Source organism: Arctopsyche grandis, chromosome 9 (assembly GCF_051622035.1).
Source record: "Arctopsyche grandis isolate Sample6627 chromosome 9, ASM5162203v2, whole genome shotgun sequence".
Classification (NCBI taxonomy): Eukaryota; Metazoa; Arthropoda; class Insecta; order Trichoptera; family Hydropsychidae; genus Arctopsyche; species Arctopsyche grandis.
The window spans coordinates 24271449-24286049 of record NC_135363.1 but is presented as its reverse complement, the minus strand read 5'-3'; the positions used below and the strand labels follow the sequence as shown (position 1 = coordinate 24286049).

General features: G+C 35.8%; 2 protein-coding genes across 2 annotated transcripts; both read right to left on the bottom strand.

Moving 5' to 3' along the window:
- Positions 1–522: 522 nt before the first annotated feature.
- On the bottom strand, positions 523–12723 carry LOC143916890 (DNA damage-regulated autophagy modulator protein 2). The gene is made up of 7 exons (XM_077438153.1): positions 12441–12723; positions 6237–6358; positions 3308–3456; positions 3120–3197; positions 2901–3039; positions 752–903; positions 523–681 (listed from the first exon to the last, which is right to left on the bottom strand). Exons 1-7 carry the CDS (start codon positions 12509–12511, stop codon positions 577–579), a joined length of 816 nt encoding a protein of 271 aa, XP_077294279.1. The 5' UTR covers positions 12512–12723; the 3' UTR covers positions 523–576.
- On the bottom strand, positions 4998–6207 carry LOC143916889 (uncharacterized). Its single transcript, XM_077438152.1, has one exon. The coding sequence runs from the start codon at positions 6107–6109 to the stop codon at positions 5132–5134; it is 978 nt and encodes a 325-aa protein (XP_077294278.1). The 5' UTR covers positions 6110–6207; the 3' UTR covers positions 4998–5131.
- Positions 12724–14601: the final 1878 nt, after the last annotated feature.

Below are 14601 nucleotides of genomic sequence, written 5' to 3'. Positions count from 1 at the left end.
TATCACAGTTCTATTCACACCGATGCATCGGTCTGACGATGCGTCTTCATCACAGTTATCGAGCGTTTTCAAACGGCAGTCTCCGTTGTCGACTTCAAATGCGTTCACATGGTGCATTACACTGTCGTTGTTGACCAGCGAGCTCAAGTCTGACCTTTGATGATAGACTTCAGACTCGTGCGGTGAAAATGTCTCAACGGTATAACAACTGCTGGTATTTGGCTTGGTTTCGTTCACGTAATTGAAAACTTCAGCATCGCCAGAAAAAGAGCGACACAATGCTTTTGAATTTTGAAACGATTCTACGTAAGATTGCACTGTCGGAGTTGACGAATCTAGAAGCGAGCATACACTGTTTGATCTTTTGATGATGTTGCAGGATTCGCTGGATCCGTTGAAGGCGTGTATGTAGCTATCTTCGAAACTGCCATAATTTGTTTTATGATAATCGACTTTTCTCTTGATGGATTTATTTTGAGTTATATCAGTCAAGTAATTTTTTAAAAATCTTCTATTTCTTTTATGCTTAATAAGACGCTTAATTAACTTTTGAGTTTTGAAGAGGGCATCTTGCAATCATTTGGCTATCACCAGCACATCCTCCGACTCCACCCCTGAGGCTGTCTCATTTTCGACTTCCTCGTTCGGAACTATCAACACGGTCTCTTGTAATAAACATATCTGAATATGGAAAATATTTGTTAATAAAATAAAAAAATACATACATCTTCATTTGTTAAAAGAAACAAACCTTTGGATGATCAAGACTAAGGTTTCTAAAATCTTCTGTGAATGAAAGAATGTAGACACAGAATGCGATGGCGACAACCCACTCGGAAGCAGTAGACGCTACATGGAAGTGCCAGCCCCCATCATTTGGATACCATTTTCTAGGATTTTTGCCTATAATTCATATAAATTTGTTGAAAACCCATTTTATAAAATGCTGACTAAAAGTCCGTTTATATTATCCAACACTGCACATCAACAGTGCACTGAAAAGACTACTTCTATTCATACTATACAGCACCACCCGTTTTCCGCACGTTCATATTTGTTTTGTAAATCGGCTTACATATACATTATAGAGCGCGACGATACAGCGCAATATTGCTTGCGTCGTATCTTCGACTCAATATTTTCACAATATGACATTTCCAAAAAAAATATTCATATGCATATGATACGGGTGCACTCGCTACTATGACGTCACGTAATGCGTGAATATTTCCACAATGGCCAAAGAAAACCAGTTTTGCTTGATAGGTTTCAGTGAAATGTACTGCTGTATAATGTGAATAGATCGTGTTGGTTGCTGCTGTTTCGATACGTCACACACACATTACGGTACATATGAATGTTCATATAGAATGTACTAAAGAAAATTTTTCGTACTGCTGTTTACATGCAGTTGCCAGCTTGAGCTGTGCTGGTATAAACGAACCTTTAATGAGAGTATACAAAAATATATTTACATCCAAGAGAAGATGGTTAAAATTTTGTCTTTATAAACTAAAAATATTATCTGCTTTTTACAGAAATGATAAATTTCTATACGAAATAAAAAACTATTTAAAATATTATTATAATGGATCTATACTCAATGATTACATGACAAGTCGTTCACAGACGTTCTGTTCACCAACAACTCACCCAAAATCGTTCGTTCAGATACTTTGTTTACCAACAATTCGCTCACAGACAGATTTTGATGTTTGAATGTATTATATTACTAATAGATATTGAATATGGTGTCACGACAAGTCGCTCACCGACAACTAGCTCACGACTGTTCGTTCACAGATACTTCATTCACCGACAATTCGCTCACAGATATTTCGCAGATGTTTCATTCGCAAATATAAAATAACTCGTTCGTGGAGCTCTTAAATGAACAGTGCAATTTTATAATTTAATTATTGTATCTTGTACGGTTCAGTTCGCAAAGGCAATCCTTGAAAAAACACAATTTTCAACAATAACAATTACAATAGAACAGGAAATTCTAATGTGGTTAGTTTTGAAATTGCTTTAAAAAGATAATTTTTTTCTAGACTAGCCTTGAGGAACCGAACCGTATACGATATAATTCAATTATAAAATTGCACTGTTCACTTAAGATTTTCGCGAACGAGTTATTTTATATTTCTGAACGAAACATCTGTGAACGAACCGGCTGGGAACGAAATATCTGTGAACGAGCAGTCGTGAGCAATTAGTCATGAACACGCTATCTGTGAGCGAGTTGTCGGTGAACGACTTGTCATGACACCATATTCAATATCTATTATAGTAATATAATTATTTTAATAGAGTCGGTATTAAATATTAGGTAAGTAAATCTTAGCCTGAAGTAGCTCAACCTAACCTTACATATATAAATATAATGAGCATATGTGATTGGTAACATCAAATGTAAAATTGATCTTAGCCTTATATAAGCTAACCAAAACTAGCATTGTGACTGCAGTAGTGACTAAATAATTGAAAGTCCATACATATTTCTGCCAAAGGGCGAAAACAAACTGAGTGGTATGGAATGTCATGTATCTTCCTGCTGTGACCGTAAACAGTGGGTGTTCTCCAAACCGAATTCGGATGTACTTGCACATGCAGAATGCATATCCATATGCAACCGACAAGTATCTCCCACATTTCTTAAAATATGGGATTCACCGTTATCGATCACTGTCAAGCAAGGATAAAATATCACCGAAAACACTCCAGGGTGTGATTTTTGGGACTGTGTACTGTGAACTGCTAGGTTTTTTCAAATGTTTAAAAGTATCTGAAAAAAAAAAAACACGTACCACATACCACTCTGTGTGTTTTCGCCCTACTACAACTTACAAAACAAAATTCCAACACAAATAAAAAAAAAATATTTCAATAATACTTACCATGATAATAAACATGAGAGATGATTCCAGTAGTTAGAAGAATCACAAAGAATATCGTACAAATGACCGACAGAGCTATTCTCAAATATACAACGTTTAAATTTCGCAACACCGGTTGCAAAGCGTGCGACACCAAAGCCTGAACAAAACACAACGGTAAGAGTCAAACAAACCACCATCAATACGACATCATTGAACATTTGCAACGATAATAAGAACCTGAATCCAAAAGTAAACGGTTCCCAACCCGAAACACATAAACGCTCCTGTATAATGCACGTATTTAACGTTAGTCTCCTGAAATACAACATTTTCAATTAGTGGATCGGTTCGAATGGTTCGTATCATTCATTTGCGAAATTGTCTCGACACCTAGTGGTATTTGATTTAAGGGAATGTTTACTCACCTGAAAGTTAGCGACCATACTTAGTCCCAAACACGAAAACGCGCCGAACCACAACGACAGGTCGTTGAGTCTTTTAATTGAAGATGCTAACGGATAAACGCATCGTAACTCCAATATTTGACGATGCCTTATATACATCGTTACACCAACTACAAAACAAATAATCTAATATTGAATACTGAACATCGTTAAATTCATCAATTATTTTGTGTTAATATGTTAGAATATAATATAGTGTCTCATTTTCTATATATATTTTTAGTAGTGTTTGCTTAGTATTCAATTTAAAAATAATATTGCTATTTAGACTCTTATATGAATGTGTATATGATGTGAATTGAATTGAATCAATTTTTTTTTAATATATACATATGTATATTATTATTATTAGAGATGGGAAGCAATTAAAAATAAAAAAATAAAATATCTTGGAATAACTTTAATGTATTAAACATTTAAATGGTACACAAAGTTTTTGACCAAGACAATGACAAACACTTAAAAGCATTGTGAAAAAAATATAATCTAACTTAAATATGTAGTCAAATTTAAAAATTAATTTTTGTTTACATCCAGTATTTTCATTATACAATCATGTACCGATTGAGATGACTATTGTTTTACAGTGAAATTTATTAAAAAAGAAATCATCCGCTCGGAAGATTGAATAATACTAAAGTAGGAATGCCAAATTATCGCTTACGAAAGATCGACAGCAAAAAGGACACATTTCAACGTATTTACACGGTCAGTTATGAAAATAGTAAATATATAGCGTTTTAAAAAAAGCATGAGTAGCTTATACTTAACGAAGCAAGTAAAAATAATGTACATGGTTGCATCTGTTGAATTCAAATGAGATTATCTCACATATGCGTTCAATTTCAGGTACGGAACCGTAGAGGAATGTAGTAATTCGACATTGGTATATATATGTTATATATAGTATATATAATAAAAGCATTTCGTTTGAATCAATCAGATACCACCACGTGTTGTGTCGGCCTCTAAGCAAATTTGAGATTTCAATCGCTTGTATTTTTTTAAAAATGAAATTTAATAGAGTTCGCTATCATAGAATAGTACATTCGTAAGTCAATAATTTGCTCTTTGGCTAACACTCCATATATAAAATAAATAAACAATTATCTTTTACAAATACATTCTATTATATATATATATGTAATATATGTACAAACATCATATTTCAGACTAATACCATTGCACAACGACAAAAATAGAATGGAACATAGCCCAAATAATGAATTTAGGCTCACCGATGACCAATATGAAAATGAAATTTGATCATTGATCGTTTTAAACATTGAAATTATTTTAATTGGGACATTTTGTAGCATAAATATTTACATTTTGATTAAATTTACTTGTAATATATTAAAAACTTGTAATTGTTTCAAATGAGGCCATTTTTTAATGGTTCTATAAACTTATCAGGCCCAAATGCAAACAGTCGCATGATAAATATACACATAGTAATCAAATATGCTATAATTACGGCTAAGAATGTGTGTGTGTGATGTACTGCGGCCATATAATTTCCAATGTGACAGTTTGAGGAGCAGAACGGCTTAATTTTTATGAAGTTTTAAAATTTATTGATGATTAATGAGCCCAAATTATCAATACATATATGTAGTTTCTATTTTTTGTCCGTTGTAACATTGTTAATGTGAATAGTCTGACTCGCTCGCAATTCCTGCAAAAACTTTACCAGGAAAACTATCATATATTTCTCGTCGACTCGACCATGATCGGCGCTAATACAAAATATGGGAATCCGATTACAACATATTAAAACAAACTTCAAATTTCGTCCGATGTGATAGAATTATGAGACTTGATGTTAGAGATGGCCTCTATCTCTTGCCGGATGAACGTCAACTTCTGATCCTGCAGAGTGGCCTTGATCTCCATGTGGCGAACCATCGCGCGAGCGTTTTTCAGCTCGGCACACACCCGCATACACTGCAAATTCCCCAAGACGTAACTCTCCTCGGAGTACTTTTGCGCCTGCCGCTCCAGAACCTCAGCGGGCCAATTCGACACGTGCTTCGTCAAATCGTTCGACACATACTTGGCGAGCGATGGAGTGAGCATCGGAATTTCACCACCACTGACATTGCCGTATGTGCCGACGTTCTGCACGCCTTCTATCTTAGACTTCATCAACGAATTGAGGGAATTCTGTCGGTTCATTCCCTCCGGATGCATCGTCGACGGCGGATAATTGCTCAACGGCGGTATCTGATGCGTCGACGTCTGATGGCTCAGATTCCTGGGCAGAGCGCTCACCATCGAAAGAGGCGGTTGGTTATCCGACGGTTGGTTAGCTGACCTGTATCTAGATATGTCATGTATCGGAGTACTGGCGCCTGATGAGTTATCGACATCATGCGAAGCATGATTATCATTGTTATAGTTATTATAATGATGGTGTCGCGAGTTTCTAAAGTCATAGTGCTGATCTCTATAATTTGACTCGTGATGGTAGTTATGGTTATCTCGGTAGCGCTTCGGGTGATGATCGGACGTTTCCGGTTCGGCCTCTCGGCTGCTATTCGAATAGGGAAGTCTGCGCGGTGGAATTTCAATCCAATCATTCGGCTTGTCCCATTGAGAAATGCCGCATACGTTATTGTAATAATACTTTTTGCCGGACGAGCTCGTATGCTCGGACCATATCTCGTTACGTGAGGTGTGGTCGTTGCCACCATTCTCGTTGCGGCTGATGCTGCCGTGGTCTCGTTTGTGCCCTCTCGACCTGTCCCTTCTCGGCGACATGATACGAAAAGCGAAAGGCGGTCGGTTCCAAATGACAAATGTGTATGAATCGGTCGAGCGTTCAAAATTGCAATTTTTTTATATGTAAGCCGTAAGTATTTACCGTGTCGTTCTCGTTAATACGTACGTAAAACACATCCGATATTTATCAACTGTCCAAACACACAACTCTCAGGCGAATATGTGGCTGCGTCGCTGATGTAAGGGAAGTCCGGTTCAACGTGCTCCAAAAGTACGGCCCATATGTATCTAGAATGATAAAAAATAAAATTTAAATTTCATAAGTTGATACAATGAAGACAGTATTTCATTGAAGTCTTATAATATGAAGGTAAATCTAGCGTTTTTTTTACTCCAATGAATATTGTCACAAAGTATGACCGTTTTACTTGGACACACGACAATAATTTAATTTAAATTATCTCAATATTAGCATATGATTATGCTGTATATTTTACTTTGCATAATATTGTACATAAGTTAAGATGTTGCGGTTGCCTAAAAATTCATTTAATAATAAAAGAACCTGCAGTGTTTAATTGTGTGCTTAAAAAGTTTGGAATATCAAAGGTAATTTTTAAAATATTAATTACTAGTGGTTTTAGCCGGCTTCACATAAAAAAATTAATACATATTTAATTGTGATGTGTTCAAATTTGGCTCTGAAAATTGTGACTAAAATTCACTAAGAAAATCGATTAAGCATTATCATTTGTTTTTTCGTATAAAAATGAATTTGAAGGATTTTCATTTTTAAATAATTTAATAGTATCATATTAAAACTAAGTGAAAGGTTTCTGCAATTGTTAATTCGCATCAATGATTTAAACCATTTTACAGAGTGCAGTTTGACTGTCATCGATGCAATATTTGTCCACAACGAAGTTATGTCGGAACTTCCAGGTTGAATTGAGTGAAGACAGCCATATTGAGGCGCATTGCAAACAACTCTTAAGTTTTACTCAATGAATTGGGAAGGTGAACATCCGCAGTGGATGAGTTGAGTGGCAGGGGTTGTCACAGTGATTTGTGTATAATCATCTATGTGTAATTATCGTATTAAATTTGGTACTGTAACGTGGGAACATTAAAGAGAGTATCCACTGTCTAAGTGCATTCGTGGGTGAACAATAGAGACCCCTAATTAGGTTTACGGGACTTGGTAAGTGCCCGAACAAAGGATACGCTGGAGCTCTCACAGACCTGGGCGAGTAAGTGCGTAAACAATAGACTCGCCAGGGTAGGCCTTTAAGTGCTTAGACAATAGACACATTAATGGATCGGGGAAGCTGTGCTGTGCAACTTGTATTTTATAAGGAGGTACACACGGTATATCACATTATTCTGGAGTGAGCGATGGTTCCGTGTAGACCTCTGGGATCGTTAAATAAATGCTGTGAAGAGACTTTGGCCTTTCATTTGGATCCTGAACCCACCCCTACGCAACAATACTTATGTACAAAAGTTTGACCATAGGTGTCACCTATAGTAGAGGTATACGTATTATAGGGTCCTGTAGAGGTTAATATACTATAGTTGGGACAGATTCGACTATTTTGGTGGCTACTACTTTACTTCCTTTCCGCCCGTCATATTAAATAGTCATGTTCATAACAAAACCCATCATTTAATTTCTTTCGCCCCCATAATATAATGCATAAATATATTTATAGAAACTTTTTGGTGTCAATGTTATGAAAAAATATTGAAATATTGCATGTTTCTGTTTTAAAAAATACATGAACAGTCTGACAAGGGTATGAAAAAGCCGTTCTTTAATATAATGAGAAAAACGAAAACCCGTCTAGTGCGATCTCTGGTGATCTCCATTGCAAGGTATGGAGTTGAGAGAAGGGACATGTTAGATGCCTTTCAAATGTGATGCTGGAGGCAGATGCTGCGCATTTCATGGACTGCAAGACGCACAAACATCTCCATCTTCAAAAAGCGGGCAGTTTCGAAGAGACTTTCCACAACAACCAGCAACATAGCTCAGTGGTTAATGTGTACATAATTTATTTATTTATTTAATAGTTTTGGACCATTGTGGCATTACAGGAAGAACCTAATGCGCCACAATGGCCTACATTTGAAAAAGATATAAAAACATGATATAAAAACAAGTAAACTGTAAATAAAGGAAAAAAGCAAAAGCAGAAAACATGGTAAAATAAAATAATAAAAAAAAAGTAACAAAAGGAAAATAATACATCATTCAGAGAGAAAAAAAAAATAACAAAAGTGTAAAAATTAAAAATAAAATCCATAAATCCCATTCTTTGTTTACACTGAACAAAATTAAAATAGTATATAAAAATATACAAAGGAGAAAGAAAAAGTAAAATAAAATAAAACAAAATATAAATAAAAATAAAATCACAGCGAGGCCCAAATGGAAGAGAGTAGATTAAGATTCCACTCATTCATCACATTCAAATTAAGAAAGTAATGATGAGCGCAGGTTACCAGATAAATATGTTAAAATAATATCCGATAATCTACGCTCCCCAAGGTGGAAAATATCACATTCAGGGACAGCAGCAACGATTTCATTGAGAACTCGAATAGCTCTTGGAATAGGAGCCATTCGAAAAAGAACTGTGCGAGCAGCAGGTACAACCATCAAATGATGATGTCTACCACATAATTATTAGGGACATAAAGTCCCAACTGTTCCAGCAACAACGGGCATGACGTATTACCACGCAATAGCTGGAGAACGAAACGAATTAACGAGAAGTTTCTCCGAAGTTCAAGGGAATTATACCCAAGCATGCCCAAAAGGAAAGGAGTAGGATAGAGATATGGGTAGTACCCATACTCTTTCTTATAAAGAAAACGAAGAAATGCTTTTTGCACTTTTTCTATTTTTATAATGCTTTCAACTAAGGGTACCTTGGATATATGTGACTCTAGATTGATCGTTTCCTATCAGAGTTTGCAAATTTATCTGATTCATTGTTGAAATGGTTACACCAAATAGGTAACCTATCCCGTTTCTCGCACATTTAGGTAAATAAAAATTTGCTGGATAATGAATTTGTCAATAGATAATTGTATTTGGCCAGGAAGGCGTATTGGGTTTACCTTTTAGGCCTTCCTGGTATATATGTATATAAAAATAAGTAATAAAACATGTAGATAAACGATTCTTTCCTACTTTGGTCATATTGCCAAGAAGGATGTTGACAGTCTAGAGAAGCTGGTAGTCACCGGAACACTAGAGGGAAGAATAGTCTCCCATAAGATGGTCAGATGAAATTGAAGAACTGACGGGATCGTCCCCAAGCGCTGCTTTCAACTTGGCACAGGACCGGGAGGAGTAGAGGCGGATCGTTCACCGGATTCCGGATGATAGAAATGACCATGAGGTTCAGTGTTGAGCAAACAGGGAAGAAGAAGATGAATATGAGTGGAAGTTATCGGCTCAGCTTGAGCATCATATAAGATGACTTTTTCATATAATCGTTTATGTGCAATATTCCGAACCTTCTTATACTTGATATACATATGTACATTGCATTTTAAATCAGTGGATTTACATATGTATATGTAAATGTAATTGCTATTTTTGAAACGGCAATATTTAAAAGTCAAATATCGTTTGACTTTCACAATACAATTATTTGACTTTGAGGTGAACGAAAACATGCATACATGTGTAAAAAGTACATTATCTATTCAATAGAATAGACGATGACAAACATGAAGGAAAACCACTATCTCGGTTGAAAACCGATATCTCGGAGATATTTAAGATATTTTTTTCTCTTCAATTATAATTGCAATTCAAAAATGTTGAAATTTGAGTCCAAGTTTTGAAACTGAAATGACTCATGTGTTGACCCATTTATTATCTCTATAATAACTTGCATACTGAACAATCTAGCAAAATATTATATTACATTGCACAGCAATTTATTTCAAACTGTGGCAAGCATGACTCCAATGCATATTTTAAAAATTGAAAAGTGTAAAAGTCGTCATCCAGCAGAATGACTGTAAATGATGATGATAAATTGTACGTATTTGATGTAATAGATTTGTCAAACATCAGGCCTCTTCTCAATTTGACCTGACCATGAGAAAAAGACAAAAATAGAAAAATTGTGTTTCAGATACGTACATATTGGACATTAGTGAGTCACTCTTGGTTAGTAATTCAATACTCATACATAAGGGTGACCATTTTTTACGAATTCAAAACCAGGTATATTTTACAAAAAAATATTTCAAGTTTCAACAATTAGTTGCGCTCTATCACTGGACTACATATTGCTCATCAAAGAAAAGCCGATCGGTACGTGCATTTGTTCCTGGTTTAACAAAGACAATATTAAACTAATTTGCCAATATTTTTGTAAGAGACATAGTTTCTACTGAAAGTTTAAAATATTTATTAGATAAAAAAGTTCTATTACATAAAGTGCACTGGTTTTATCTCACGATTTACCAGAACAAATACCCAAAAAAACAGTACGAATGGTCACCTTAAGAGGGCTGGACACCAGCGCCTTGTCCATACAAACGTATTACACTTCTCCCTTCCTCAATTATGGCACTAGAGAAATTATTTTTTAATATGCTATGGATATCCACCATTGGCATGCATCTGTGCTTTTATTTTTTTGATTAGTTATTTTTTATAGGAGCTAGGAGCCGCTAAACATCTATAAAATCGCCTCATTTTTACACCCACGACAAGAGTCCAGCGTGCTTATTTAACGGTCGATGTAAAAAAAAATACGCGCACAGTTGCATAGAAAATATCTTTCTCATACCGATGATGATATTTTTTTTAAATTGGTCCAGTTTTGGAGGAGAAAATTGGAGAATACGAAACCTCGATTTTGTCGATTTAAAATACGTATTATCTGGTCGAGGCGCAACTGTAGCATTCACTCAATATATATATCGAAGAAACGAATGGCAACAAAATTAAGGTTTCGGGTGTACAGCCCTCTTAATATACATAATCATATTTAAATAACACAATAAATCTAATATATTATTTCAAAAGAGACTTTTTGTGTATGTATGTAATTTTGGTTTGTAGAATAAGTGACGTTATCGATTTCAATTCCGTTGTCGATTTCTTTTTCCATTTCCAGATCCGGATTCCTAAGGATTCCGAATTCCGAAGTCTGACCTGTAAGTGTTGCCATTAAACGTAATAAGTTTAGACCTAAGACAATTATAATGATTATTAATTACATTTGACACGAAAAATCGTTCAGAGACGAAATATGACTTTTCTTATAGATCTATGCCCAGTATACACGAATCTGGTAATAAAAAATGTTGATTGGCTCGAGATTTGGAGATATATGTGTTTTTTAAATCGCGCGATTTTTCTATATCTTGGTGTTGTTCGGTCGATGTCTCAAAATCTGTCAATTTCCAGTTCAAAATGAATATTAGAATCTATAGTCGGGTATTTTATCTTCCATTTGTAGTACTTTTCAGCTTTCAAATCTCTCGAAGTAGTCGTCCAGTTCAAATCAAAAGTCAAAAGTACGTATTTTCACTTGAGATTTTTTCTCACTGTTAATACTATTTTATATTGAGATTTTCCTGTTGAAACATGTTTATTGGGATAGTGTTCTGACGACACTATTTTTTATTTTCGTTTAAAAGGGTTCATTGGAAGTGTGCTGAACTTTAAATCGGTAAAATTGCGAGTTAACATCTCGTACTAGTATTTACTCGCATTTACACGAATGTGAATTGAATTAATAGGGATAATATATTAAATTATCTTTATATGAGAATTAAATCAAATTGCGACTATTCTTCAAAAATTCGATTGGTAACTGGCTTACCTCGATAAAATAAATATCGAGCCAATCAACATTTTTTATTACCAAATACGTGTTTACTGGGCATATATCTATATTAGAAAAGTCATATCTCGTCTCTGAACCAAAAAATAAGTCGTCATTTGTCGAACAGTGTTATTATATACAAAATAAACTAGCATCGAGGTAATTTTGAGATTGAAATTAATGAAGAAAGTGACTTTAAACAAATTAAATGAATTGTCAACCACTGGTACTGGTGGTGAGTTCCAATATTTCATATAGGAAATTTAAAAACGAAGACAGTGCTGCCTCTATAGGGCTAGCGGCGACAAACGGCAACATTTTGTAGAAATGTCAAAATATATACATGCGTACGATGCGACGTTTACGAATCAATCTGATCGATACGAAGTACAAGACCGATTGAATTGTTTTAGGTTATGTATGACGTGATCGGTTTGAAGTGGGTGAGTGGGTGAGTGGGTGAGTGGGTGAGTGGGGTGAATAACGATTGACGGTTGACGACTGACGTGAGCAAAAAAGTGGCCGGGAAGAGGGCGAAGCAGGCGAGTGGCAGAGCGTGAAGACCCTCCAATGACATCCTGCGCCGACTGCAAATCAAAGTGCAACTGCAGCTGCAGCTGATTCCGCGATGACCGGCTGGCTACTGTTAATCGCTAATGATTAATCTCCAGTCGGTCGCGAACGCACGCGACGCAGATCCCTCTGGCTCTACCCTTCGCAGTGACTAAACTATGCGGCGCACGCAAATCGCGCAATATAAGCACGTCGCTCAATATGTCACTCTGCACTGCGATGATACGTCCTGCTTGGTAAACGGTGATCGCATAAATTCACTCAAGAGTCAAGAAAGCCGCACTCTCGAGTCATGCAAACTTTCAAAGAGGCTCAAGAAGAGTTAGGCTTAATTCGCACGAGACTTTAAAAAACGTTGCGTTAAAACTCGGCGTTGGCGCTTTTATAACGTTATGGAGGATGAACGAATGAGATGACTGGCATGTTAATGCACGTGTTTATTATATGACAGCTGAAGACAGAGTGAGTAGCGGCTCTCCGAACCCAGCCGGGTTGGTCCCCACTCGCAGGAAGGCAACCAAACTCGACCATGTCGTATAAGCGAGCCGCCACATCACTCCCCCCCAGCATCAGCGATACCAAAATTACAAAGAAACAAATTTTACAAAAGAAAAAAATTATTGTTACACAAAGAGAAAAAATTATTACGTGGGGAGAAAAAAAATTGTTGACGTGGGTCATCCGCTGTGTACATAGGTGTACCGCCCTGAATGGTCGGTAGATTCGAGGGCGGTGACGTCGCGAGCAGGACGGTGGGTGGTCCGATGGTCGCGCCGATGCGATGCGATGCTGCGGCGGCGCCGCTCTTCCGAGGCTGATGTCGGTTGGTGGGGCGGCGGGGGCGGCAGGGGCATCGATGTGGTTGATGATACTCCGAGCTGGACTGTGAGTCGTTGTGGCTCGTGGAGGTGTTGTAGCGCTACCGCCCGTCTCGGCGTGACGACGCTCGTGGGGACGGACGGGGCCTTGATGATGATGATGATGATGGTGCTGAGGTGGTGTATGTCTTGTGGTGCTGGATGACCGTTCTATGTGTAGTGGATCGAAAGAGTTCATTAGTATAAATGATTGTTTGGTTGTGGAACAGTCTGGATTTAGAGTGAAACATTCAACAGAAACCTCTATCCAATTGGTGGTTTCTGATTGGATGGAGGCGATGGATGAATGGTTGTTGGAGCAGTTTTTCTAGATTTTAAGCGAGCGTTCGAGACAGTAGATAGGAATATTTTATTACAAAAATTATATAAGTTAGGAATAAATGGTATAGTATTAAAGTGGCTTCAATAATACTTAAATAATAGAAGGCAAATAGTAAAAATTGATAAGGTGTTATCCTCTGAATTTGTAACACCTCATGAAGTGCCGCAAGGGTCCAAATTGGGACCCTTATTATTTATATTATATATAAACGATATTGTTAAGGTAATTAAGAAGTGTAAAATACATTTAAAATACAAGAATTCATATAAAATACAAGAATTTTGATGTAATGTCTGAGATTTTAAATATAGAATTAAATTATGTGAATGACTGGTTGTGTGAAAATAAATTAAAGCTGAATGTGAATAAAACAAAAATGATGTGGTTGAATGGTAAAAATAAAAATATATTGAATGAAATTAGAATTGATGATAAGTTAATTGAAAAAGTTGAAAATATAAAATACTTAGGTGTATACATAGATTCAGGACTAAATTTTAAAATGCACGCTGACTATATAATAAAAAAATGGCTAGAAAAGTTGGTGTATTATGTAGATTAAGAAATATTTTAAGTAAAAAAAGTAAAATTTTAGTGTTTAATTCAATTGTCTTGCCACATGTGGTTTATTGTGCCACTGTGCTTAATTTGTTTAGTGGCCAAGATTTAGAAAAAATGCAAAAAATACAGAATAAAGCTATGAGAGCTATTTTGAATGTGAGTAGATTTAAGAGTATTGGAAGTATGTATGTTAGATGAATTAGGATGGATGAGTATTAGAATTAGTCTAAATATTAGTACATTGTCTTTTTTTTATAAGTTAGATCATAAGTTATTACCTAAGTATTTTGATGATTATATAATAAGGAATAGAGATAAACATAGTTTTTATAC

Excerpts from the sequence above, each read along its gene's own strand:
- LOC143916889 (XM_077438152.1), bottom strand. The coding sequence starts at position 6,109 with ATGTCGCCGAGAAGGGACAGGTCGAGAGGGCACAAACGAGACCACGGC.
- LOC143916890 (XM_077438153.1), bottom strand. The coding sequence starts at position 12,511 with ATGTCATTGGAGGGTCTTCACGCTCTGCCACTCGCCTGCTTCGCCCTC. Across the intron at positions 6,359-12,440 it reads CCGGCCACTTTTTTGCTCAC|ATACATATGGGCCGTACTTT; the intron begins GTCAGTCGTCAA and ends TTATCATTCTAG. Across the intron at positions 3,198-3,307 it reads GTATGGTCGCTAACTTTCAG|GAGACTAACGTTAAATACGT; the intron begins GTGAGTAAACAT and ends GTTGTATTTCAG.